This window comes from Mauremys reevesii, linkage group 11, assembly GCF_016161935.1.
Source record: "Mauremys reevesii isolate NIE-2019 linkage group 11, ASM1616193v1, whole genome shotgun sequence".
Taxonomy (NCBI): domain Eukaryota; kingdom Metazoa; phylum Chordata; order Testudines; family Geoemydidae; genus Mauremys; species Mauremys reevesii.
In genome coordinates this window covers 52271031-52298775 of record NC_052633.1, presented here as the reverse complement: position 1 = coordinate 52298775, position 27745 = coordinate 52271031, and the positions used below count along the sequence as shown (strand labels likewise).

The 27745-nt window shown below is 40.6% G+C and overlaps 1 protein-coding gene across 6 annotated transcripts in view; it reads left to right on the top strand.

Annotated features, from left to right (window-relative positions):
- Nucleotides 1–27745, top strand: part of EPC2 (enhancer of polycomb homolog 2) — an 85363-nt gene that overhangs the window by 45106 nt on the left and 12512 nt on the right. For all 6 annotated transcript variants that reach the window (XM_039494736.1, XM_039494739.1, XM_039494737.1 and 3 more), the window contains 8 exons: nucleotides 180–325; nucleotides 5185–5391; nucleotides 7994–8142; nucleotides 8436–8568; nucleotides 12610–12801; nucleotides 13770–13859; nucleotides 14758–14903; nucleotides 15018–15361. In XM_039494736.1, the coding sequence (XP_039350670.1) occupies nucleotides 180–325; nucleotides 5185–5391; nucleotides 7994–8142; nucleotides 8436–8568; nucleotides 12610–12801; nucleotides 13770–13859; nucleotides 14758–14903; nucleotides 15018–15361 (1407 nt within the window). The remainder of the gene's footprint in view (nucleotides 1–179; nucleotides 326–5184; nucleotides 5392–7993; nucleotides 8143–8435; nucleotides 8569–12609; nucleotides 12802–13769; nucleotides 13860–14757; nucleotides 14904–15017; nucleotides 15362–27745) is intronic.

Sequence of the window (27745 nt, the reverse complement as noted above, 5' to 3'; positions counted from 1 at the left end):
CAGATAATGAGAAACTTACACACTTAAAAGACGACATAACAGAGGTCAGCTAGTTTGAAGGGTGTTAATTTGCAGCTAAAAATGGTGATACTTTACTGTAATATCTTAATTTGGAATCCTTAACATAAATAAGTGACTTCTGTAACTAAAAGCTGCTTTTATACATGTTTCTGTTTCAGCCTTTAATCTGGACAATGAACAACCAGATTACGATATGGACTCTGAAGATGAGACGTTATTAAACAGACTCAATCGGAAGATGGAAATCAAGCCGCTACAGTTTGAAATTATGATTGACAGGCTTGAAAAAGCCAGTTCTAATCAGGTATTGCACTCTTAAGAAATAATCCTCTCTTCTTTTACGGATAATCATTCTCATTAATGTTTTGATTTTGTTTCACTTCTATTTAATCTCTCACATCTTTTTCTTAACCTTTGAGTATCACTACTGTGCATCCCACTAGTTGTTTGAAAAACACAACCCCAGATCTGTAGTGTGTGTTCATAAAACCACAATACTCTTCTTTATCTTATTAGGCAGGTAGAGTCACTAAACGTTTAATTACCTAGAATGAAAATGGTAAGTGAAATAATTTTTTTTTAATGTCCTCATTGAACACCAAAATTTAGTGAAATAAAGGGGATGTCTATCATCCTATTTTGTCAATATCAGTGTTAGAGAGATCAACTTTAGTAGGCTGACAGTTTTTTGCATGCACATCCGGATTTTCCTTAGCGTTCCTTTTCTTTGGTCTAATTTTGGGTTTAGTGTGCGGGGGGGTGGGGTGGCCAGTGATATCCAGGAGGTCAGACTAGATGCTCTAGTGGTCCCTTTTGGCCTTAAATTCCGTTACTTTGGAGGAAAAAAAAACCTGACATTTTAAATTTGTATTCTAATCTAAAAAAAAAAAACCCAAAAAGCCCAAAACAAGCTAAACCCAGGATTTTTCTGTTACAGGCTAATCTTTAGTCACTTTAGTTTACTTTCCAAACTTAATTCCTGATCCTGAGAATTGGGGAGCACTCTGTTTCTGTTGACTTCAGTGGAAATCATAGAACTTCAGTTGGAGTTGAGTGCTCAGTAACTTGGTGGTGCACATCCCTCCAGCTCTGAGTTTTTGGATTCTAATTTGAGCTGCGTCTTTTATAAAAATCCCTTAATGATTTACTATTTTAATGTTTTACCCTAAATATGCAAAACATGTATTAGAAATTTCTTAAATAGTTTCTCTATATTACACTACAACTAGGAAAGGTAATTCTGCGGACATTGTTGACCTTAACAATAATAAACTATATATAATCTGATGGAGTATCAGGTGAATAAACTAATCGGTTACTGAGATGCATCTTTTTCCTTTTTAATTTTTTTTTTTAAACCCTCATCTTGCAGGTTGTAGATACAGATTACTTTTCTGTTTGTAGGGAGTGTAAGACGATGTGAAGATTCACAAATCAGGAAAGGAAAAATAAAAATCCCAGTGACTGGTCACTTCATATTCCTTTTTTCAGGCATGCTTCATTTAAAAAAATAACTCAAAACAAGAACAAATCAACTTAAGCTACTTGGTAATAAACACATGTGACCTTTTGCACTTCAGCCAGTTGGTTGGAGAAAGAACATGCACTTTCTCTATAATTCCCTCTTTTGCACCAGCTTCTGTTTTTCTTTTATAACTCTGGTTAGATCATCACCTCTCTCATGCCAGAGTGCTTTTACACCTTGTCACAGGAGGTTCCAGCAAATGGGAAGTTGGGTTGGTGTTCCTTTTTTGCTTAATTGAGTAGCTTCACCAAAGGACCGAAGGAAGATTTTGGCTCCTTTTTCTCTTCAGTTAGCAACATGTCTTCATTAACCAGCCTGTTTTCTATGTTTGCCATGGATAAGATGCTTCAATGAATCTCTTAGCTGGTTAAAGGTGGAGCCTCAGAAGAGGACACTCACGAGGTGCTCCTTGTGTGGTGTCGACTGTGTGTACCCTTTCCAGGGAGCAGAATGGCCTACAGTGGTCACATCTCCTTTTTCCACCCTTGAGTAGACAGTGGATAGGATCTCCAGCTGGTGCTGGATCTTGCTGGGAAGCTAAAGCCAACCCATAGTGAGAAACATGGTAGGGAAAGGGCTGAGGAGCCCCTGTACCTTTCACAGCTGGATCTGAATACAGTTCATGCCACCTCAGTAAATTATACATCTGGGGGCTCTCTTTAGTACTGCCATTAGTACTCTTTGCAGGAGAGTGAAAAAGTAAGGAAGTCCAGGGAGAAAGTTTCCACAGGTTGAACAAGTATTGAGTTATGATTTTGTTCATAGAACTGGTGTGATGGGCCTGGAAGCACTCTTGTCATCTCCTAAGTACTTTCCTGACTCTCAGGGGGCTCAGTTAGGAGAGCTGCATGCGTCTGTTCTTGGCAACATGATCAGACAAATCTCTGCCTGTGGGAATTCCCAGAGAATTTTACTGAAAGCCTTTCCAGTGCAGGAGCCCCACAGGACAGTCATCACCAGCAACACCAGTTTTTGGAATTGGGAAAAAGCCCAGGAGACATGGCCCAGACAAGAAAGGGATGCATATGTCAGTCCTTGAGCTCAGAGCAGTGAGGCTAGCATTAATGTTCTAGGAGATAGTCTCCAAGCTAGTCAGTCCTTCAATAAACAAAATTAAGGTGGTCTTGTTTATTTATGTGCCAGATGCTCACCAGGAATAGAACCTGAGTCAGAGAAGAATGTTCTCTTAAAATAAATGGGGAAGAATCTCAGAGCCTTAAGAATAGCAGTCCTGGTAGGAGTCCTCAATTTGCAAGCGATTAACTGAGTTGTAAAGCTATCAGTCTTGATGAGTTTGATTTGGAGGGAAATGAAGTGGATCCCCCAAGGATTGTGTTAAAAAGTAAAAGGAGATGAAGGAATATTGATTCTAATGTCTCTTGCCTGGCCTTACAATTCAAGCTAGTTAACTGATGATCTGATCTAATCAACAAGGCCCTCTCTTTTTGGATTTGATGTCTCCAGGGCCATTTCATTTTACTGCAGAAGGAAAACTACATTGAAAGGATTGGTGTGTGAGAAGCAAACCTTGAAACATCTGGGGCTGTCTCTCAAAGTGAGGCAGACATTTAGCTGAGATTAAGAAAGTTGTCTATCTCCATGGTCCACAGTTCCAGTTGGAATGCTCTTTTGGTTTGCACCAATGCTAGGAGTTAAAAGATCAAAGTGGTGATCTGTTCCCTATGTTCTTGTTGTTTCTTTAACTAGATAAAGGTCTGTCTCTCAGTATGTTGAGAAGTCGGGTTCAGTAGTGAGAGAGCTGTGGAAAGACACTGGGTGGGTTTGCATCCCTTAGTAGCCAGATTTTTTCAGAGCAGTTGGAACAGGTTTTGGCTAAACAAATAATTGTTTCTCCTTGGCTACTGTAGTGTTTCAAACATTGAGTATTTATCTCTTGTAAAACACTGACATTGGTTACTCTTATTTTGGCTCTCAATTAAAATGACCTTTCTGGTAACCATAATTAGGATGAACTTGCAGTCCCCTCGTGGTGATTCCTCTTTCCGGTTTTTCAGTGTTAAAGTAACACATCTCTTGGTTCTCAGCCTTACATTGAAGATGAATGCTGAGTTGCACAGGAATATAAAGATTACTCTCCTTCCCTTTAGGCCCCTGCTGTCTTTTTTGATAATGAAGGAGCTTGGCATTTCCTAGATGCCACCGAGGTCCTGAAATCTTACCTACACAAAGTCAAAGAAGTCAGTGCTTCAGACTCCTTGTTTTTCTTGTGTTCTTGCCAAGAACAATTCATTTTCTGTTGGTCCTTGCTGAATGGATTTGAGTCTGTGTTAAGGAAGCATATATATCAGAGGGTTTTGTGTGTCCTATGGAGGCATTAGGAATTGCTGATTATAATGTGACTGCTTTGTGGGGACTGTCTGCTTAGAGAAGATGTCAGGCAGCTTTTTGGTGTTCTCTACATAATTTCATGGACCATTTTGTGGATGCTCGAGCTTCTGCTGATACTTTGGGTAATAGGATTCAGAATACTGAATTTGAGTGTTAGGAACCACTAGGCAAAAAACAATTTCTAGATTGTTGGATCCCCACAAGCAGAAACAAGTTTGATCTCACCTCTAAATTGCTTTTCTGTAAGGGCTTCCAAAACCCTGGAATCCACCTAAGAATCTTACTTTGTACATAGTTTGTATTTTAGTTTTATTTGGAATGTGAGTCCTACTGATGAAGTTAAAAGCTGTTCGGTGAGGGTCAGTTTCTTCTCTTCAGCTAGCAAGATGCCAAATGATCCTGTCAGTCAATTTGAGGAGCTACCTGAGTAAGCAAAAGGACAACCCCTCTCGCCCCTCGGTGTCCATATTAATGGAGCCCCTTGTGGGAATATAATTAGCAGGTAGGGTTGGCCAAAAGTCCACTTTCCTTTACAGAGAGAACAAAATTAAATAATGAATCCTGTTCCCAGTGCAGAATTGATACTTTAAAAATATTAATTCATAAAACCAAAGGAAGGAAAACTGAATATTTTAGAATTTCTAAAATGCTGTTCATAGTAATGGACAGACTGGCTTTTTAAAGTGTTTTTTATACACTTTATATACACTTTATATATATTTGTATATAAATGAAGTACATATACTTTTCTCTGTAGATACTGTATTGGCATGTGAGCAGGTGCATGTGGCCACTAAGGCTAGTATTCATTCCAGGCAGAATGGACACAAAACTACTATATGGGTGTTGTGGGGATAATAGTAGTGTAAGGACAGAATTGCTGACTTCCTTTTTTGCCATTGCTCTCCTTGCACTACTCTAGGTTGTATAGCTAGTACTCATTCCAGTCAGAATAGACAAAATTATTGTGTTACTGCTAAGTGGCAGTGGTTATTGTGGATATATGACATATTTTATAACGTCTAAAAAAAAAAATTCCACTGCTGATGTTTATCGTCTTCTTTTACTTTAATGTGGATGGTAGGCTTAATACTACCTCATATGCCACTGCCACAGAACTCCTTTTGAGGCTGAGTACATGACCCACATGTTATAGTGCAAATCAAGCCTTTCAATGCAAGAGAATTGTTAGGTTTATCTAGAAGCTTTAGAAAGAAGGATGAATGAAGACTGTAAATGACTTTCTCATTGCTATTCTTACTGAACTACATCTTTGTGTTTTCTTTCAGCTTGTAACACTTCAGGAAGCTAAATTGCTGCTAAATGAGGATGATTACCTTATTAAAGCTGTTTATGACTACTGGGTGAGAAAACGTAAGAACTGCAGGGGGCCATCCCTTATCCCTCAAATCAAACAAGAAAAAAGGGACGGCTCCACCAACAATGACCCTTACGTTGCCTTTCGGAGGAGAACTGAGAAAATGCAGACTCGAAAGGTAATTTGTGAATATAGGACTGGATCCTGCAGCATGCTAAGCACTTTGGTCCCAATCCAGCAAAGACCAGGATGCTCAGCACTTTGTAGGATAACCCCATAATATGCCTAAATTTGTTATCTATCAACTAGTCTTTTTGTATTATGTTCATCATTATAGTGTCTGTCTAATGTCCTAAGTAAATTTAAACCTTGTTAAACTGACACAATAAATTGTAATCTAGCCTGTTTTCTAATAATAAAAGTAGCTAAAGGTCATACTCCTGCTGCTGTGGTTTTATAATCAGTTTCCTGTGCAGTACCTGATCATTTTAGTAGAAATGTATTTAGCATGCTTATCCATTGTTGTTGGATGCAGCGGTAGAGGGTTATGATGGAACTGGTAATTGAGTTGAAGAAAAGAGTATTAAGTCTCCTCCTTGACCTGGCCACAAGTGGGAGGGAAAGGTGTGATGCATCCTCTCAACTGCTTCTTGGATGTGTGATGGGGTGCGACTCACCGCTGCAGTACTTCTTACTGGCTATATTGGGAATTAGCTCTGTGCCCTCTTCTGGTGGTATCTTGCCCAACGTCACCTCTACTCCTGGACCCGTCACTCCCAGGACTGCGGCATCCTCTTCATGACACTGCCCTCCAGCTGTGTCATACTCGGTGTTCTCCCCTTCTGGGGGACCTGCAATCTCTGCCCAGCCACTTCCCTCAGTGGCAACTGCAGTCCATTGTTCCAGGGCCGCTTCCCATGCAGCTCCAGCACCCTCTTCTGCTCTTACCTCCGGGCCTCAGCCTGCAGGCCCTAGTGGCCAGCCAGGAGCTCTCTCTAGCTCTCCAGCCCCTGCTTGCAGCACTGAATTGTCCTAGGTGCTGGAGCTTTTTCCCCCTGCTAGGAGCCTGCTCTTCTCCTCTCTAGTTCCAGTCAGCTACTCAACTCTGCTCTGCTCTGCTCTGCTCTGCATGCCTTCTTCTGTGGGCCTGCTAGGCCATGATTGGCTGCTCCTTGCAGCCCCTCTCTAACTGGCTGTCTCCACTGCAGCCTCCCTAGGGCTGCTTTTAACCCCTTTTCTGCCAGTGAGGGGCAGCTCCCCATCACAGGGTGCCAAACAGCTCAAACAATATCCTATTCATTCTTGGATGCCGAAGGCTCCAACTGTTCCTAAACATCCATCTTCCTCCAGACAACTTCAGCAATGTAGCTAGGCATTTTCAGTACAAAAATTTATCATGCATTGAAAATTTAAGGGGCAGCGTAAAATAAATTTAATTGAATATTAGAGTAGAATACTGCACAGATTGTAGCATTTATTTTCTTGTTTAACTAAAAAAAAGCACTTCCATTTAAAAAAAAAAAATTACTCAAAGCTGCCACAGAATTATACCTTAAAATGCCTCAGAAAGCAGGATGATTTTATTTCGGTTTTTATGAAAAAAGTTGGTAGTGATTGGACATCTAACATGCCAGTGAATGCCAATGAAAATGAGGCAGGATCAGAGGCTAAAATAGGGAAAAAAACAAGTTAAAAATTACTTGGGCCTTGTTTACACTGCTACTTACAACGCTGAAATTTTCTTCGCTCAGGGGTGTGAAAAAACAGACCTCTGAGCAATGCAAGTTTCAGCACTGTAAAGTGGCAGCGTAGATAGCGCTGGTAGCTATTCTCCTCACGCAGGTGGTTTTATTACAGTGCCAGGAGAGCTCTCTCCCAGCACTGGAGCTGCGACTACACAGCCATGTTAAAGTGCTGCTGCAGCAGCGCTTTAAAGTCGGCTGTGTAGACGTACCACTAGACAAGTTAAATGTCTTCAGGTCACCAGGGTCTGTTGAAATACATCATCGAATACTCAAGGAGCTGTTTGAGGAAATATTTGAGCCATTAGCGATTATATTTGAAAAGTCGTGGAAGACAGGAGAGATTCCAGAGGACTGGACAGGGCAAATGTAGTGCTGAAAGGGAAATAAGAACATCCCAGGGAATTACAGACCAGTCAGCTTAACTTCAGTACCTGGAAAGAAAATGGAGCAAATAATTAAGCAATCAATTTGCAAACACCTAGCAGATAATAAGGTGATAAGTAGCTGTCAGCATGGATTTGTCAAGAACAAATTGTGTCAAACCAACCTAGTAATGACTTTATATCTGATTTGTATCACAATTTACTTGAACCTGTTTGTGGGAGACAGAGGACCAACACAATACAGATCAGCTGTTTGAGTTGCTAATCACTAGCTTAAGTTGGTTATAGCTGGAACTGTAAAGTCCATAATTTGATATCAACCTTAAGTATAGCAAAACTCATCACTTGCAGAATCTAGGTAAGCAAAATATTTTGGGGCCAAATCCTCAGCTCTTTATTTATACAAACTTCCATTGACTTGATTGGAGCTTTTTTTGAAGAAAAAAATTAGCTTAGGATTTGATAGCTCTTCTTGTAATCATACTTACGGTTTGGTGCACTGAATAGTTTATTCTTGTGAAAGGTTTATGCTATGGTCAGATTCTGCTTTCTGACCACAATGTATAATATTTTGCTAAACTGATGTAATTTACATCTTCCAGATTTTGCTTTTGATCTATGCTCTAACTAACATTCCATCTATTTTCAATAGAATCGAAAGAATGATGAAGCCTCTTATGAGAAGATGTTGAAATTAAGAAGAGAGTTTAGCAGAGCCATAACAATTTTGGAGATGATTAAGAGAAGAGAGAAAACAAAACGGGAGTTGTTGCATTTAACATTAGAAGTTGTGGAAAAAAGGTAAAGTTGCCATCCAACATTAACTATGAGAGCCCCACTTTAAATATGTATAAAATACTGCATTAAATAAAGGGGTTTCCTTCTATCTCAGATGCATAGTAACATATTTTGTAAATTAAGCTACTGCTTCTGTATGTATACATGACTTTGGAACTTTTTTGCTTAGTTGAAGGCTTAAATCTCACTGTAAACTTCATAAAACTGAAAATTGTGTGTGTTTGTACAGCTTATTTTTTTTTGATAATATGGTGTTGCCATTAAAATGTATAATGTTCCCCTTCTATAACTTTCAGGTACCACTTGGGTGATTATGGAGGTGAAATCCTTAATGAAGTCAAGCTTAATAGACCTGACAAAGAGATGAGCACCACTCCAGCAACTCTTCATAATGGAAACCACCACAAAGTTCAAGAATGTAAAGTTAAGGTAAACTGGTTTTTGTCCACAATGAGACATCTTGTTGCTTTGAACAGCTCTTGTAGTTGGGTTGGCTAGTCAATCTAATGTGCAGAGCGGGTGCTTGGATTGGGAAAGAGAGTAAAAGACTCTCCCTAGCCTGAAAAGCTTATAGTCTAACGTGGTTCAGATGTCTTGGTATCAGTGACACCTGACATCAGTTTTTTCCTTAAAAAAGAATAATATAGTATTCTTCGTTCCTATCTTTCTCACTATACTCTCTTTTAGTTGTAAGGAGATACATACGTAAACACTTAAATGTGAATTTAAGGGCTTATACCATATACTGAGACATATAGTGAACTACTTCTCTTGCCTTCCTTTTGGGGAGTAGAGCTTTGAACTTTTTTCAGCAGCACAGTCCAGGAATACTGATAGCTTTGAACAGAATCATTCCACAACACACAGATGAGAATATTAGGGATATGTGGGGTGTCAGTAAAAGGCAAGGAAAGAGCTACAGTATTCTAGGGGTTGGCATAAACTAGGGATTATGCATCAGAGATCAAGGCCTGTTAACAATTCCAGGTAGCTAGCTAGCTAGCTCAAGAATACAAGCTTTACTGTTTATTTTGTATTATGTCAATGCTTAGTGAAAACAGAGTGACCAAAATTTTCAGGAAACTCCTTGGGTTGTCTGTCAGTAGTCTGACATTATTGAGAGCTGTGCACTGTCAGTGTTAACTAGCAGTGATTCTGATTTCCTCTCTCTGTTGACAGTGCGATAGTATCAGAAACTGTGTGTTGTTAGTGGAAAACAATACAGACAAGGTGTGAGCCTTTTAATTCTACGTAGGCACCAGAAGCTACCAGGAGGGAGAGATCTGGAAGACTTACTCTATTTGTCATGCGCATGTTAATTATTTTGACAGGCTGAGATTGGGAGAGCTGTGGGCTGCCAAATTTTGTGAAATGTTATCCTTTATTTGCAGAAGAGTGTTGTTCCTTAACTTCCTTCTGTCTGTGCTGAACCACAGATAGTCTAGTTTTATTTTTATACCTACTGAACTTGGGAGTGTTTGTAACATCGGAAAAGTAGATGTTACATAGCTAGAAACATGCATAGCTAGAAATTTTGGACACCTTCAAACTGGTCACACTGCACAGTTTTTTGTAAACTCAGGCAATAGATAAAATAATTAATCTTTTTGAGATCTCTCTATTTAAATCATTAGTGGGAGAAGCTCCACCAAATAAATACTCTCTAACAAATAAACATTTTAAAACTCCTGGTCTAGATACCTCAGAAGAGAAGAAACATATCAAGAGTTCAGGTGTAATCTAGCCAGATCATCAAATCAGAATTGCCTAAGAGATAGTGGAGTTAGATCCAAATATCCATCCTACACTGATCAGTTTTTACCTAGTGCTTACTTTTATCCTTCCCTTTTCCTTAGTGCTTCCTGAAAAATACATTCTCAAAGCTCAAAAAACAAGGGAAAAAAATCCTGTAGAGATCTCTCTCTCCTTTGTATTGGACTGCTCAAAATAGATGAATAAAAATTAGGTATTCAAAAAACCCCAAAAGATTGTAGAATAATTATCTGAATATTCCATTAGAGGGTAGTTTTGACCTTTTGTGCACAATAGAAGTAAAATATTTAGTACAGAAGGACCTAAAGTAAACACAATTCCTCAGGGCTACTCCATGAATAGAATGAGAGATTCAGGTATTTCTGCACAATGTTGTCTTATTACTACAAGAAAAGAGCGCTATCCTTATTTCCAGATGAGAAAAAAATTAAGGGTTTTTTTTTTCTTGTCCTGTGTCAAATGCTGATTGGTGCTGAGCCTCTATAACTAACTTAAATTGAAATGGCTATTAGGTCAGTATGCTCAACAGTATGTACTGTAGGTTTTGAATGGTTTGTCTAGTTTAGTTTTAAACTTACCATGTGATGGGACTTCCACCATTGGGAGTCTGTTCCAGAATCTAATGGATCTCATCAAGAGGTAGAACAATTCCTAAATAATTTGTCCCTTCTGGATGCTCACACTCTTCAAATAGGTTTCAGATAAGCAGCCGTGTTAGTCTGTATCCGCAAAAAGAACAGGAGTACTTGTGGCATCTTAGAGACTAACAAATTTATTTCAGTGTAAGCTTTCTTGGGCTACAGCTCAGTTCTTCGGATGCAACTGTATATGGTTGTGTCTTTACCTCTTCCCACTTAAGCAAGCTATACAATTCTCAGTTCTCTTGGGGACAGTCTTCGCATGAAGCAAACCATTGTAATGCAGGAGAGGATGAGGCTGAGGCTGTTAATATTTCCTCTTAATCCAGAAGTCCTTCTGGTCCCAGATCACTGTTAATGATTGTGAAGCCCAGAATTAAATACAGTAAAGTATAAAAATCAGTATAAAAAAGCAGGGAAGACTGTGAGGATTTCTATTGCCTATGTGCCTGATTTAAAAAAACAACAAAACAATCATTGTAACAGGAGCAGCTCTGAATTCCTGAATCTGTGGTTGGCCTCTATGAGGAGCCTCAGTCAAAGCCAGGGAAAGAAAAGAGGTGAAAGCAGAGGGAGGAAGGAAATGGGAATTCCTTTTTGCTTTATTGTTTCCACTTGGGACAAAGCAGAATCAGAACTGTACACTGAATGTTATTTGGACAGATGGTTCTCCTTTTGCTGAGCTCTGAGAGGAAATGACACATCAAGAAAGAGAAAAATTAAGCAGTGGCAGACATCAGAATCCACACATTTAAAATACAGTAGAATACAACATCTGTGCTCAGGTTTTTTTAAATGTGGGGAGGAGACTAAGGGGCGTAGATTGCTGCCACCATTTAACTGTTTTTTCTGTTAAGAAAGAAATATGTCTGTCAGAGAGACCTTGTAAAAGTATATAGGTCATGGGCACACTTCAATTTTATAGTAATGAAACAGCATTTAAAAATTGAATTGACAAAAGCATATTGCAGGAACGTATTATATGATATTCCTAAATTGTTTGCCCTTTTGCTTCCTGCATTGATTCCAAAATATGATTTTATAGCATTATGACTATGAATTACAGTTTTTATTTAACACTAGTGACATCTACTGGTTAGTTGCAGGCAGTTACCTTTATTCTGTTACAAGAACAAACTTACCTTGTACTGTGTGTGTGTTTTGTTTGTTTTTTTAATTAAGGCAAAGTTACAGTAAAACATAAAAATAGTACATCTTTTACTTGCGTAGGATCAGGTTAATTATTCAAAGATCCTGGCTAACAATTCTGTTTTTCTAGCTAGAGAGCCCTCCTGAGCGTTCTAGAAGGGGTGACCAAATTTCTAAACAGCTATCCATTGTATTGTGTTTATCAATTATTAAAATTACTTCCATTGTTTGCATTAGCTACAATCCAACATTGATGCTGACAAGTTAAATTCTTAGAAAAACTTGTAGTTTCCTCAGCAACCAAACTGTGTCTTACTTGTAACAGAAAGGTAGAGAGTGAGGATAAGTATTGGTTAAAGTTTTAAAGTATTGTGAGAGTTCTGAAGTTTAACTGTTGCTGATAAGCATTTGTTCTTGAATAAAGTTTTTTATTTAATTCTGATCAGCTTCATACTGTAGATTAATCTTGCTGAAGTAAGCTACTAGGATGAAATAGTAATAACCGTTAGCACGGGATTCTAAACAAAATGAAAAGTAATGAAATGAGAAATAAATGGAATAAACCCAAATCATTGTTCTTTATTCCATATCCCAAGCAAATTTAAAACATTTAAGAGAATTGCATGTCTTGTGACTTAGGAAACTGAGTTTTGAAAATAACCAGAATGGGATTTTCAGCTACAGGATATTGAATTGATTGGTCCAAAAAACCACAACACCCTGTGTAGTCTAAAAAAGAGATTTGTTCAGTATAAAAGATATTTCAGTGGTCCTTTTGTTTAGCTCTGAGATTGCAAACAATAATGGCTTCCCAAATGTATGTTTCAGGAAAAGAGGAGAAAAGTTTTAATGAATTAAGGAATATTACGTTTTCTTTCTCTTGTCCAAAAAAACCCTTCTTTACAAACAGCATCCTCACCACCCATCTCTAAAGGAAGACATGTCAGACGTTGTCCGTCAAAAGAAGAAGTATCCAAAGAAGCCTAAAATAGAGAGTGTAATAACTCCTCAGCAGCCCACTACTGAGCCATTGCCTGTTATCAGTAAGAGTGACATTAAACAGTATGACTTCCACAGTTCAGATGAAGATGAATTCCCACAGGTAATTTTTAACTAAAATAAAATACAAGTAGTTACTTATAACTGGGGAAAAAAATAAAAATTGACTTGAGTTTAGGTGATCTAACCTCAAAAGTGAGTATATGGTTCTCCTGATAAGAGATGTTGAATAGTTGGGTTGAGACAAACGCCTATATAGCATAGTCATGTAAAATAATTGAGGTTGGTTCTGTTATTTTGACAAAGATAGAAGGGCTTAGCAATTAGAGGAGGGGGCTGGGAGGTAGGTTGAGGTTATATTCCTGACACTGTTCGTAAAATGGGTTAATAATACTTACCCAACTTTCTAAAGAGCTCTGAGATCCATTGAAGAAAAGCTGTATAAATGCCAAGTATGTGAATGCCTTATGTGGCCATCAAGTTTTTGTCTCAAATACATTGCATTTTAGTGAAATCGATGTAGGTGTTTGTACACCTGCATTTTAGAGGACCGTCTTCCACCATCTGTTTTTCTGACAAATGCTGCTACCAAAATAGCATATTATAAACTATATTGGAAATGCTTTCTCATCAGTCCTAGATTTTTCTCCTGATATTTCTGATATGATTTTCTCAATTTTAAGTGTTAAATAGATAACTTGGGATGGCAGTTTCGACAGCTGTGGTTCAGTGGATTAAGCACAAGACTGGGAGTCAAGAGATCTGGTTTTATTGCTGATTCTCCCACTGATTTATTGTATGACCTTGGGGATGTTACTTTACCTTTCTGTGCTTCCTTTCCCCCTCCCCCCCCAAAAAAAGTTAAAAAAATTTATCCATCTTTGTAAGCTATTTGAAAATCTCTGAATACAAAGCACTACATAAATGCAGAGTAGCATTACTCAGTATACAGTCAAAAAGAGTTAATTGCTTATGACTTATATTTAATTATTAGTGGCTTTAAAGAGGCTCTGAAGTATCTCTAAATTGTGGATAGTATGATTATAGAGAGTGAATTTGCTTGTGCTTTAGGTACCCTCACCAGTATCGGAACCTGAAGAAGAAAATGATCCCGATGGACCTTGCGCTTTCAGAAGAAGAGCGGGATGCCAGTATTATGCTGTAAGAATTTTTGTTGCTGCTTTTAATAGCGTCCTGGCAGCAAGCTAATATTAAGAGGAGTGTCTCTATCTGAGACAAGGAATTAGGCTGTTTGTTCAATCCAAAGAAAATCTTCTCAACAGTTCCCTGACACTGATTTAACTGTTCACTAACCTTGTAAGCAAAAAGCAGACTACTGACCTTTTTTGTTCCGGTTCCCTAGTTTGTTCTTCAATTTTGCTGAATTTTCTGAGTGCTGGCAGCAAGTGCCATCCTTGCTTGGCCACTAATTTAGTCATTAGATCCACTGAGCCCTAGAGATTTAGCTGCAGCTTCCTCCTCCTCTGCTCTTCCAACAGCAAAATGAATGATTTTTGATTGCACTTTTTTTTCTGGTGCAATCAAGAAAGGGTATATATTGTGGCACACACCTCCTCCCAAAATTCCCACCTCCTTGTCGCAGAGTTGTCTGACCCCTTAGTTTTGTGATCTGAACTTTTGCTAGTTTGAAAACAAGAGTTGACAAAGTGGGTCAGACCATGGTTCATCTTACCCAGTATCCTGTCTCTGACAGTGGCCTGTACTAGAGTTTCAGGAGGAATGTACTGACCAAGGCAATTATGAAATGATCCAGCCCTGTCTTCCATTCCCAGCTTCTGGTAGTCAGAGGTTTAAGGTCACCCCGAGCATGGAATTGCATCCCTGACCATCTTGGCTAATAGTGATTGATGAACCTGTTCTCCATGAACTTACCTAGTTCTTTTTTTTAACCCAGTTATACTGAGAGCATTCCTCCCTGTTTCAGTCATAGGTAGTGTTGTAAAATACTTTTAAGAAATGGTATTATACAGTCATAGTTTTCTTGACCCAAATATATGCCATAAATTTGTGCGAAATTGAATTTTCTTCTCCTCCACAGCCTCGTTTGGACCAAACTAATTATTCATGTGAGAATTCGGAACTGGCAGAATTGGACAAGCTGAGGTACAGGCATTGCCTCACAACCCTTACGGTCCCAAGAAGATGCATAGGATTTGCAAGAAGGCGAATTGGCAGGGGAGGAAGGTAGAGTGGTATTGCTTTGATTATTTTGGCCCTTTTAACCTTCCCATCCTTTAAAAAGAGATCACATAACTAATGTCTATTAAATTGTTTTTTGTTCTTTTCTTTTTAAATCAGGGTTATAATGGACCGAATATCTACAGAACACGATCCTGTCCTGAAACAGATAGACCCCGAAATGCTAAATAGTTTTTCAAGCTCTTCCCAAACTGTAGACTTTTCTTCTAATTTCTCACGGACCAATGCTTCCAATAAACATTGTGAAAACAGACTGTCCCTTTCTGAAATACTAAGCAATATCAGATCATGTCGACTGCCGTGTTTCCAGCCAAGGCTACTAAATTTACAGGACAGTGATAGTGAAGAATGTACCTCAAGGAAACCAGGGCAGACTGTGAATAATAAAAGAGTTTCTGCAGCATCTGTAGCTTTATTGAACACCAGCAAGAATGGCATATCAGGTAGGCAAGGATTTGAATTGTTGTGGAACTTGACATTTACATCTCCTGTGTTATCCCTGGGATTGGGCTGACAACGTCATCAGTGGGGATATGTGACCAAACAAGTACAGGTAAAAACTAGTTATTTTGAAGGTTTGAGATGCACAAAATTTTCACAAAAAACAACTTCAAGTTTCTGTAAAAAAAATTTGGGTAGATAAAGGCCAGATAATGTGTTAGATAATGCAGATTTGGGTATTCATGAATCAAAAAGTCAGGAATTACCTGTGTTTCAGTGCTGCTGTGCTACGCCTCCAGTTGCTGAGATTGAGAGTTTTGAAGGTATCTTGTTAGCTGAACCACTGTATAAGGAAGGAAAAATACTCCTTGTAAGTGCAAAACAGCATTTATTTTAAAGGGCTTATTCATTTGGTTTTCATATCCTGCTGAAGCAGAGAGAAAGCAGCAAGAATATGTTGATATAAAGCACTGGTGTTGTAATAGCAGTGCAATAACTATTTTTATGTGTGTATTGACTCCATTAATGTATATGTGTAGTGGGAAGATTCTGTTTGAGGGAATACCAGTTCTTGAAGTACAATATATCTACATGTACCACAGTGTGACTGTCACTCATTAGCTAAAGGAGAAGAGTTGTCAGTGGTATCTTGATGATAGTCATGAGTAACAGATGCATTATTTTCATCCCATGCAGTGACAGTTTGTTTATGGCTTTTGTGGAAGGTCATCATTTTGTATAACTAACTTTGGTGAAGTAGTTTTTGATGGGACATTTTGTGTGCAATTATTGACTATTTAGGAATTCTTTGTTCTATTTTAAATTCTCCCCCTCCTCCCCAAACTTTAACATGTATAAATGGCATCCAGTACCTAGATGTAACTTAGTTTTTTGAGTTGTCATCCAGATCCTTCTGTGTAGGTGCCAATGCACCTCAAGCACATGTACTTGGAGTAATTTGAATAACAGAATCTGTCAGAGCTGCGCAAGTGTCCTGTGCCTCCTTGTGCTACCTTACAAGGGCAGCATAAAGGGTGGGGCAACTCTGACCCTCCCTCAGTTCTGTCTTGTTGCCTGTGACAGCAAGACAGAACATGGTGAGCCGTCTGACCTACTAGTTTTTAACTTGGGCTAAATTATCTTAAATTCTTCAAAAAATCTTCAGTACTCTTTTGATTCACTTACATGTGACCACCATGAATAATACTTACCCATCTGTGCTGACTATTGATGAACAGATCCTCCCTGCACACACTCTCTTGTACTGGGCTCCTCAGCATGGCAGATTTGAAAACAGTGGGCTTCAAGCCCTGCCTGTCTTATGATGGACTGTTTTCCATTGAAAGATAGACACCCATAGGTACGTCTTCTGTTAAGGAGAATCCCATATGTTGGTGTGCCTACCATTTTCTGCAAGAATATGTAAGTTATGAGACACCTGATTGAAACTTCATCTTCTGGAGCAACATATAGGGGTCTCTTCAAACCCAGAGGAGATGACAAGTTAGCTTCATCCGACACACTGTCTAGCAGATAGGTGACATCAAAGACAAGAGTGGAGAAGATGAAGCCAAGCAAGGACATGGCATCATGGAGAAGAATCTGCCTCATTACAAATGCGAGTGGCAAATTGCCAGTCCATATTGTCCAGATATGACTTTTTGACCAGGGATAGAGCAACACCCTTTCTCTCAAAACTCCCACGTGACAACTGAGAGAGTCTCAGAAATAATCAGGGAAGGCCAGTTGCTGACCAAGATGGCCATATAGGCTTCTGTGGATGTTGTCAACACCACAGTCAGATCTATGGTCACAGCAATGATGATGAGCAGAAAATCTTGGCTCAAAGCATTGGGCATCCCTAGGGAGATTCAGGTCACAATCAAGGACTTACCTTTTGAGGGCATGGAACTACTTAGTGAGTGAATGGACAGTGCTTTGCACTCGTTCAGAGACTCAGAGGCCATCCTGCACTCCCTGGGTTTTACATCCCAACCCTGTACCATAAGCTGTATCACCCTCAACCCCCATCAAGACAACAGGTGCCAGCCTGTCATTCCTGGCAACTTGAGTACCATGCCTTGGCAATGCATCGTGCTTCTACAGCATTTCAGAAAATTTGACAGGATGTTTGGGAGCTACATCACATCTAGTCCAAAGAGCATGAACTTCAGCAGCCACCTCACCCCATGGGTGTGGCCTACCATAACGTTGGACAGATGGATGTTAGAGATCATTGCCCATGGCTACCCATCCAATTCTACTTTTTACCTGGATCCACCCTCCTTCCCCTATCAGAGACCTTTTGCACAAGAGCCTGTAAAAAGTAGAGGTGGCCTTGTTGCTTTGCCTAGGAGCCATGGAGGAGGTGCCACCAGAATTCAGGGGAAGAGGCCTGTATTTCTGGAGTTTCTTAATCCTGAAGAAGAAAAGGGGGCTCTTTGTCCTATCCTAGATCTGAGAAGACTCGGCAAGTACTTACGCCATCTTAGGTTCAAGGTGGTAACGCTTGCCTCTCATCTTTCCATGTCTTCGAGATCAAGATTTGGTTTGTGGCTCTCAACTTGCATAGCACAGATTTTGACAGGCAATGCATCAACAGTGCATTATATAAACAAGATAGGAGAGCTCGGTCATAACCCTTCTACCAGGAGGTCATCAGGCTGTGGACCTGGTGTCACTGGATAACCCCTCTGGATTTACACTTTACATTTAAACTGGAAGTGAGCGCCAGGGCAGCTGAGTCCACCCTCTACCACTACAAGGTACCCAGTCATATGGACACACTCATACGTTTGTCTAGCTCGCTCTTAAAACTTACTAAGTTTGTTTGCCATCACAACTCCTACTGGGAGGCTGTTCCAGAACTTCACCACCTCACTGATGGTTAGAAATCACCTTCTAGTTTCCAGTCTGAATATGTTCATGGCCAGTTTATATTCATTTGTTGTACCAACATTGTCCTTTTGCTTCAATCGCTCTTCACCATCCCTGGTATTACCCCCTGAATGTATTTATAGAGAGGAGTCATATCCCGTCTCTTCTTTTTGCTAGACTAAACAAGCTAAGCTTCTCCAGTGTCCTCCATTCCCTTAATCATCCTAGTAGCTCTTCTCTGCATTGGTTCCAGGCTGAATTAATCTTTCTTGAACCTGGAGAACCGGAATTGTGCACAGTATTCCAAATGAGGTTTTATCAGTGCCTTATAGAATGGCATTAACACTTCTCTGTCTCCACTAGAAATGCCGGACCTGTTGCATCCTAACATCACATTTGCCTTTTTCACAGCTGCATCACACGGATGGCTCTGAATCATCCTGTGATTGACCCACATACCCAAGTTTCTCTCCTCCTCCGTTGTGTCTGTCTTATGACGATGCAGCTTCTAGCAGAAATTCTTATTAGACCCTGAGTGCATGACCTTGTACTTTGTACTATTGAATTTCATCCCATTTCTGTCACTCCAGCCTTCAGGGTAAACTAGATCTTCTTGTATAATGTTCCAGTCCTCTTCTGTATTGATGCTGCCTCCCAATTTTGTATCAGTAAACTTAATTAGCATGCTCCTACTTTCTGTGCCAAGGTCATTAATAAAAATATTAAATACGATTGATCCCAAGAGCAACTCTACTAGTAACCTCCTTCCAGTCTGATAGATCACCTTTCATCACATCTCATTGCCTTCTCCCCTTTAGCCAGTTCCTTATCCCCCTAATAATTCTTGTACTGATCCTCTTCCCCTCCGCCCCCAACTAATAATTTCCCATAAACTACCAGGTGAAATGCTTCACTGAAGTCCAAGTATATTAGCACTACTACACTTCCCTTATCTAGAAAAAGTTATTTTCTTAAAGAATGATCTATCTTTGGTAAATCCATGTTGCATTACATCGCCTTTTCTATTTACTTCCATGAATTTAATTATTCTTTCTATCAGAATTTGTTTTAAGTTTACTGAGATCAGATTAACCCAATCTGTAATTGCCTGGAACTCTTTTTTTCCCTTTCTTAAGTATAGGTATGACATTAGCTATCCTTCAGGCACATGGTACTACCATCAAGTAGATTGAGGTATTAAAAATCCTCACTACTGGACTAGCTATCTCGTGCCAGATATCTCAGAACCACTATCAAATATTGCACCCAGCCCTATAGTTGTTGCATGTGGCAGCTTGGATATAGGCTGGTTGAGCTCTATTGACAGAGACTGTTTTTGACCGGTTCAAGAAAACCCCATACAAAGCCAGAAATCATCTACCAGAAAATCCACCCCTCCAAATGGAAATGGTTCTCCTATGGGGAATCCAGCATAAATTAATTCCAGTTAATACCAGAAATCGTTGACTACATGCCACACTTGAAACAGGCTGGATTGACTTTTAGTTCTTGCAAAGTCCACCTTGCAGCAATATCAACATGTCACACTCTGATGCAGTCATACTTGGTCTTCAGTCATCCAACAGTATCCAGATTCTTCAAGGGCCTCCTGCATACATACCCACGTGTTAGAGACCTGACTCCTGCATGGGATCTTAACACCACCCTCCTGAAACTCATGGAACTTCCATTCAAGCTGTTATCAGATAGCTGCATCATCTCCTTGATCTTAAGATGTGCTTTCTGGGAGCTATTACCTCAGTGTGGAGGGTCAGCAAGCGCTAAACTCTTGTGTCTGGATCTCCTTGTATCTCATTTCATAGGGACAGAGTGGTTCTGAGACTGCACCCTAAACTCATCCCTAAGGTAATCTTGTTGTTTCACTTCAATCAACCTGCCAGTCTTCTTCCTGATACTACCGTCGATGGGAGGGAAGAAGCTACTTACTTTGGATGTTTCCAGAGCCTTGCTTTATTACCTTTCAGACAGTCTCCCTGCCTCTTTGTGGCTGTATCAGGCTTGTTGAAAAGCTAAGCCATCTCACCTAATTGAATCATACACTGTATTTCCACCTGCTATCTCCAAACATTAAGGCATACTCCACCAAGACACTGGCAGCATCTTCTGTCTTTTTCAGAAATGTATCAATATCGGAGATCTGTAAAGTAACAACATAGAGCAACCCACTGATGGTAGTTAAACAGCCTAGAGTGGCCCCCTCACCATCAGCTGCGACTCTGCATTGGGAAGCTTTGCACAAAGCAGAGGACCCTTCCCAGATGGCAAGGACTTGGCCCCAGGGCCAGGAGAAAACTTTTGTAATCTTGTCCATCTGCCACTCATCTCTAATTCAACTACCTCTGCCTGTTACCTTTTCTTCCTCTCTCCATCCCAATCTCCCCCCACTTCCTACCAGCTCAAATCCAGGTCCCACATCCTCCTCACCTCTGGTGACATTTACCTTAATTTTGGTCCTCCCTCCATGCCCACTCTCTCCACATCCTACACACATTGCTGTCATCACCTCTGCCCCTTTTATGTCACCATTCCTAACTTCACACCCATCTCTTTTCTCCCCCTATCCCTCTTTCTTGCTTTCTTTGGAACAACCACTTCATCTTTATTAAGATCACAGCCTAGTCACATGTCACTCCTCCAGCTCATGGCTCTTCCAGAGATCTGGATTCCTTTGGCTGAAGCTGCCTCTGCAGCTGCCCTTTCTTACGGAGGCCTCTCGTCTCATGCGCTCCATATTAGATCAGACTGGGGTGAGGGTGTTGGGCTGCTTCCAACATTTTCCTCTTCTCATTCTTTCTCCTTGTTCGAATAGCTCTGCATGTGACTGTCGTGTCTCTTCCCCTTCCAAGTTGCTGACAACTACCATTCACCTAACTCTTCCTCATCAGTCTTTCCCTCTCATTTTGACTTTTGTCTCTCTCTTACTCTCTTCACAGTCTCCCACATCTCCTCATATTCAGCTTCCACATTCATGACCCATCTGACACCTTAGCTGCATATTTCCTTGGCCTCAACTCTTCATTTGACCTACACCTCTTGCCAGTTGTCCCACTCATTAAAGGGCCATTTACTACGCTGCTCTCCTTGCATCACTGTCCTCCACTTTTAACTCTCATTACAAGATCAGCCCTGACTCATCCCCATCATCCACTTCACCAATTTCTTCCAAGAGAAGATTGACCAAATGTTCTTCCCTCTCCCCTCGCCTTCCCCCCTCCCACTCTTCTCCCTCTCCACTGTCACAGATGCAGAAGTTTCTCATCTGCTGTTCTCCTCTAACCCCTCCACTTGCCCCAGTGACTCCATGCCACCTCCTGATCTCCCTTGCACCCATTCTCATCCTCTCACTTACTATTCTCCACTCTCATCTGGCCCTTTCCCCTCACAATACAAGTATGTGTTAGTCTGTTCCATCTTTTTAAAAAAACAAGCAAAACAAACAAAAAATCTCACCTGTGACTTTACTTGCTTCTCCAGCGAATACTCCATCTCTAAGCTCATTGAATGCACTGTCTGTAATTGCTTTCTGGAGTTCCTCTCCTCCAAGTCCATCCTACACCCTTTCTAGTCTGGCTTCTATCCCTTGCACTCCACTGAAACCGCTCTTACCAAAGTCTTCCTAGCCAACCTTAGAAACAGTACTCCATCTGCATTCTCCTTGACCTGTCAACAGCCTTCGACACCAACTATGCTCAGTCTTGTCCAACCTTATCCATGACTGTCCTTTCCTAGTTCTGCTCCTTCCTCTGTAATCACTTCTTCAGCATGCCCCCTTTCAACTTTCTGAGGGAGTTCCAAAGGGCTTAGTCCTTGGTCCCCTTCTCTTCTGTATCTCTGAGTAATCTCATCCACAAGCATAAATTCAACAACTATTTCTACACTGATGATTCATCGATCTACCTCTTTTCTCTAAATCAGTTTCCTTCTATCTAAACTAAAATCTTGGCCCCACTCTGACATTTTTTCCAGGTTGTCTAGTCATCAGCTCGTGTACAGTGTGGCAAAAACACAGCACTTGACCTCCCCCTCTTTTGATCATTCTGTGCAACACCACCACCATTGGGTCTGAATGTCATCTTCAGCTCTGACTTCTCTCTAGGTCATCACATCCAGACTAAGACCATGTCTGTATTAGTGATCTTACTGTGGCACAGCTTGTATAACCTCTCTATGCTGACTGGAGAGAGTTCTCCCATCAACATAATACAACCACCTCAACGAGCAGTGATAGCTATGTGCACAGAAGAAGCTCTCCAGCCAACAGAGCGGTGTGCACTCTACTACTTAAGTCGGCAAAACTTGTATCACTCGGGGTGGGGTGGGGTGTTTTTTCACATCCCTGAATGACGTACGTTTTGCCGACACATGTGGTCATGTAGACATAGTCTTAAGTCTTGCAGATTCTTTCTGCATAACTCTCTAAGATATGACCATTCCTCTCCATCTACACAGTCAGAATTCCTGTTTAGGCTCTCATCTCAATTATTGCAACATCCTTTTCTCTGACCTTGACAAATGCAATCCTGCTTGCTCATGTCCATTCAGAATGCTGCTGCAAAGATTGTTCCCTGAGCCCATTGCTTTAACCATGTCATCTATTTTAAATTCCTCAACTACCCCAGCTCTCTTTTATTTGCTCAAAGAAAAGCTGCTTGTCTTCTTTCACAGCCTAACCTCACCCTACCTTCCATTCACTATCAAAATGTTGAGACTCTCTCCTCCAGTCTGCCAATTGTCAGTCTCCATTTGTTAAATTTTCAAACAAGCACTTTCATGCTTTCTCCCATGTTGCCCCTCATGCTTGGGAGGAGTTCTCCATTTTATAGCAGGCCTGCACAACTTATAAAGTGGCGAGGACCATATTACTCCAAAGAAAACAGCTGAGGGCCGAAACCTCCTACCCCCCACTGAAACACCCCCTCCCCAGTGCCGCCCAGACCTCCCGAAACACCCCCCCGCCCCAGCGCCGCCCACCCTGTGGAAACAAACCCTCTTTCCCCAGTGCTGCCCCGCCGAAACAGCGGTATTGAACCTTGGTAATACGTAATAACAGGTCCCTAAGGTAGTATAGTTAAGGTAAAAGAAAAATGTCTTTGCTGGAACTAGAATAAGATCTTTCCCCCACTTTTGTAATCAGTTGCCCTGTTGAATGAATAAAAGGTGTGACTGAGGAAGGCATGAAAGGCCGGCACCTCCAGACAGCTGCAACCCTTGGAGAGGGGATGGGAGCCAGACCAAGGACAATCAGACTTGTCAAGTGAGCTGACTAGAGAAGAGCAGACATACTGATGGCCTAGGGGGTTAGAAGCAAGCACCTTCCTTTGGGAACACTCTCTTTGCAGCATTGGGACAACCCCCAGCCCAGAGAAAAGCAGCATAAAGGACCAATTTTTATGAGAGAGAAGATCAGTAGAACCGGTCAGCCACCGACTCGACGCTCGCCACCTCCGCCCCCCCAGTATAAAGCCCCCCCGCCACTACCCGCCTGCTCGGCTCATCATCCTCCCACCCCACCCCGGCTCGCTTCCTCACCCCCTGCCACCCACTCGCCTCCTCAGCCCCCCTGCCCCCCTGCCACTGCCCGTCCACTCAGATTGTCATCCCCCCCATTCCCCACCCCCAGCACCGCCAGCTCACCTGCTCCCCCACCACTGCCTGCCCGGCTCCTCAGCCCCCCCTCCCCTGCCACCAGTTCACCTGCCACTGCCCGCTCACTCAGCTTGTCATCCCCCCATCCCCTCGGCTTGCCTCCTCAGCGCGTCTCCCCCACTCCCGGCTGCCGCCGGCTCACCTGCCTGTCTGCATCCGGCTCACCTGCTCCCCCCGCCGCCAGCTCGCCTGCCTGCCTGCCGCTGGCCTCTTACCTTCTGCTGCTACCCCCGCTCCCTGCCGCTGGCTGACCCACTCCCCAGCCTGCCCTGGCCTCTTCAGCACCTTGCCAGCCGGCCGGCCGTTGGCTTGCCCCACCCCGCTGCTTGCCTATTCACCCCCCGCGGGCCACACAGTGAGCCCATGTGGGCCACATGTTGTGCAGGCCTGATCTATAGGCATAGCCCAATAAAGTGTATGCCTATAGATAAACATTTGTAAAGCTATTTCATTATCCTCCTTCAAATCCCTATTTAAAACTTCCTTTGCCATGATGTTTACACAAATCTTGATGTAGGCTGCTGGTGTTCTGAAACCACTGCCTGTCATGCTGAACAGCATTGGCTCATTGTTTCCTTGTATTTCCCTAGTATCTGTCTTGTATGTAAATTATAGAAACTTCAAAATTCAGGACTTAATCTCCAGTTTGTGCATATAATAACTTCAGCTGAAGGATTTCTTTATTTTAAAAGTTTACTATTTGCCAAATACTTATGAAACAAATTATTTTCGCTAAAGATGAAAGTGATGAGAATTCTTATGTACTTGCAATTTTAAGATTTATTGTTAATATATTAAATGTTCTAAATTTCATATTTAATGTTTTATAGTTGTAATATAAGATTGTATACACAGCATTACCTGTGACAGTGTTTTTAAATCTAAATTCCATTTTATTTATCACTTAAAGTGTACAAAGATTGGCTATATTTTTGTAAAATGTTCTTTTCCTTATGCAGATATGAAATAACCTTTAATAATGGAAGCTTAGGATAAACCACAAAGCATTTTGCTTTCTCTCTCTGAAAAGACCATACATATGTACAGTGCAACCCAGTTAAAGTTGCTGTAAGAACCTTAACTTTTACATTTTCAGACTTCATAAATTTAACATTGCAACTTTAACATTGTACTAATACAACTTTTTGTATGTATTGAAAGTGTCACAGGCTTTCCTGGCACGTGAGACTTTTTAAAACCAGATAGTCCTGGTCTGAATAATTTTTAAAATGTAAGAACCCAGTTCTGCAATCCCTTACTACTAAGTGTAGTACACAGTGCCCATGGGACAACTCAAGGTATTAAGTGCTTCCTCACTAGCAAGGATGTGTAGGATTAGACCTTTAATTTGATAGATAACAGAAGAATGATTTACTGCTAATGAGGAGGAGACAGCACAGTGTAAAAGAAAAAGAAACAGCTATTACAAGTTACTTGTTACACCAGAGCATTGTATCTACACAAGGGGTTTGCACCCGTACATTTATGCTGGTGTGAAAAACCCAAGTGTAGACAAGGACGAAGACTACTTGCGCTTGTCGTTAAAAATGAAACATCAGCTTGTGATATGTAGAATTGTTTTTAACCTCTCAGTTGTCACTTGCCAAATAACATTTGCTGAATTTGCAATGTAGCAAATTTGGAGTTTAATTTTTTTTAAAACATTTGACCTAATATGTTTCTGATGGTATTTTTAATTGTGCAATGTATAGCGTGCAGAAGTAGGCACTTGATTTATTTATTTTAGATCTATAAAATGACAAGAATTACTAATATATGAATTTTAAAAATAAAACCACATATTTACAATCAGTATTGTGTACAGGGACCACATGGTTCGTGGTTCTATTTAGGAGATAATTGTCAGACAAGTTGGTGTGACGGCATGAGTTTAACTTGCACCACAAATCTACCTTTAAAGAGCTGACAATGAAGTACCAGTAAAGATCCATTTTTGGAAAGGTTATTGTCGTAACTGAAAATAAGTCTTAAGGTTACCTGCTGTGATCTTCAGTGCATAAGAAATCTGTAAAACAACTCCTGCCTTGTATTTACAATTTTATTTATTAATATTATTGCTTTATTAATAACATTGCTTTATTTGTATTACAATGGTGCCCAAAATGTTCTAGCTACTTTACAAATATGTGAAGAGGGGTGTCTGTTCCTAAGCGCTTGATTTTAAGAGAATAAATATGTGAATCTAGTGCTCGTAAAAGGTGCCAGATCAGCATATGAATAAAGAACAGTTGGTTCAAACTAATTTTTTCTTTCTTTCTCGTGTTATGTCAGTTGGAAAGGGGGAAGTGGTTTGAAGAATTAGCATAGATGTTTTCCACTGAAGCAGTCTGCCCCTTCAGATCAAAGTGGTGCAAACTTTCATGGCCCTTCTGGACCCATCGCTAAGCCTAGACAATTAGGTTACATTGCTGGTGACAAATATCTTCTACCTCAAGTTTGCTAGGAAATGTGACCACTTCCTGCAGTTTCCATTGTCGTTTATGATCACTGTAGCATCCAGAGGTCTGGTTGTGCTCAGTGCTGTGCAGGCCTATGTTGAAAGACAACCTTTGCCCTGAAGAACTTAGTCTACTTTCAGGCAAGATACAACAGTGTTGGTATAACAGACAACTGGAAGAAATGTTGGCATGAGGGTAACAGAAATAGGTATGTGTAGCTAGATACTATGAGGTAACTATCCAGTCTAGGGATGATAAATGTATGGTGAACTACAAGTTCTTATTTGTGGGGCTGAAGGTGGAAGCCATGCAAAGGCTTTAATTTATACATATTATAGCAGTCCACCTCTTGAACAGGACAGAGCAGATTGCTCTTGGCTCCCAGTCCACTTTTATTGCTAGTTCAAGTTCCTTGGGCCTGATCTTTAAAATTACAAGTGCGTCAGGGCTCAGTGAACATCAGTAACTACACTGCAATCCATCTCTTACCCCCCCCCCCACCCTCCCACTAGTTGATGCTAATGAAGGATGTAAGAGTCATAGATAAGCACACTCATATGAGTGACTTGGCTGTGGAATGAAGCAGTTAGACTAATGAAAAGTCTACCCATCTTTAGGGCAATCTGAAAAATCCTCTTATTAGATAATGATAAGCTTTCTCACCATAGCAGGAATGATATATAACATTCTCTAATGCAGAGATTATTATTACTGAGGAAGGGAGAAGAGCAGAAGATTCCATTAATTTCACTGTGGACCTTTCTCTGCACATTTAATTTATATGTGCATTCAAATGCTACCATGATGGCAGTGCTAGAAAATCCTAAAATAGATAGCAACACTACAGATTAAAATCCTCAGACAATGGAATCTTTTAAAACTTTGCAAACTTCCACATTTCCCCTTAATTTGCTTTAACCATGATGCGGAGAGTGACAATGCAAGATCATTCAGTTCTTGGGCTCTAAGATTGACAAGGATACTAAAGATGATGGTGACTTTTGATGTGACCATCAGATTAAGACCACCAGCTAATTTCAGATTGACCACTAAAAAGTCATTAGGTGATAGCTACGGATGTTGCCAGGATTCATACCAGTGACATAATTAAGAATGGTGGTTGTTACTAAAATCCTAGGTTCCGTAGTCTCCTACATAAATTGACATATTTCATATTTGTAACAATGTGTCAAACATAATTAAAAAATCTCTCTGGAAATATTTGTGCAACTGATATATGGGTCAACACTTAATTTGTGAGCTCTCTGGGGCAGGGACTTTTACAACACATATGTACAGTGTCTAGCAAGATGTAGCTCTGTTTCTTGATTGGAGCCTGAGTTACTGCAATACATATAATAAAAATAAATTATAATTAAGTAG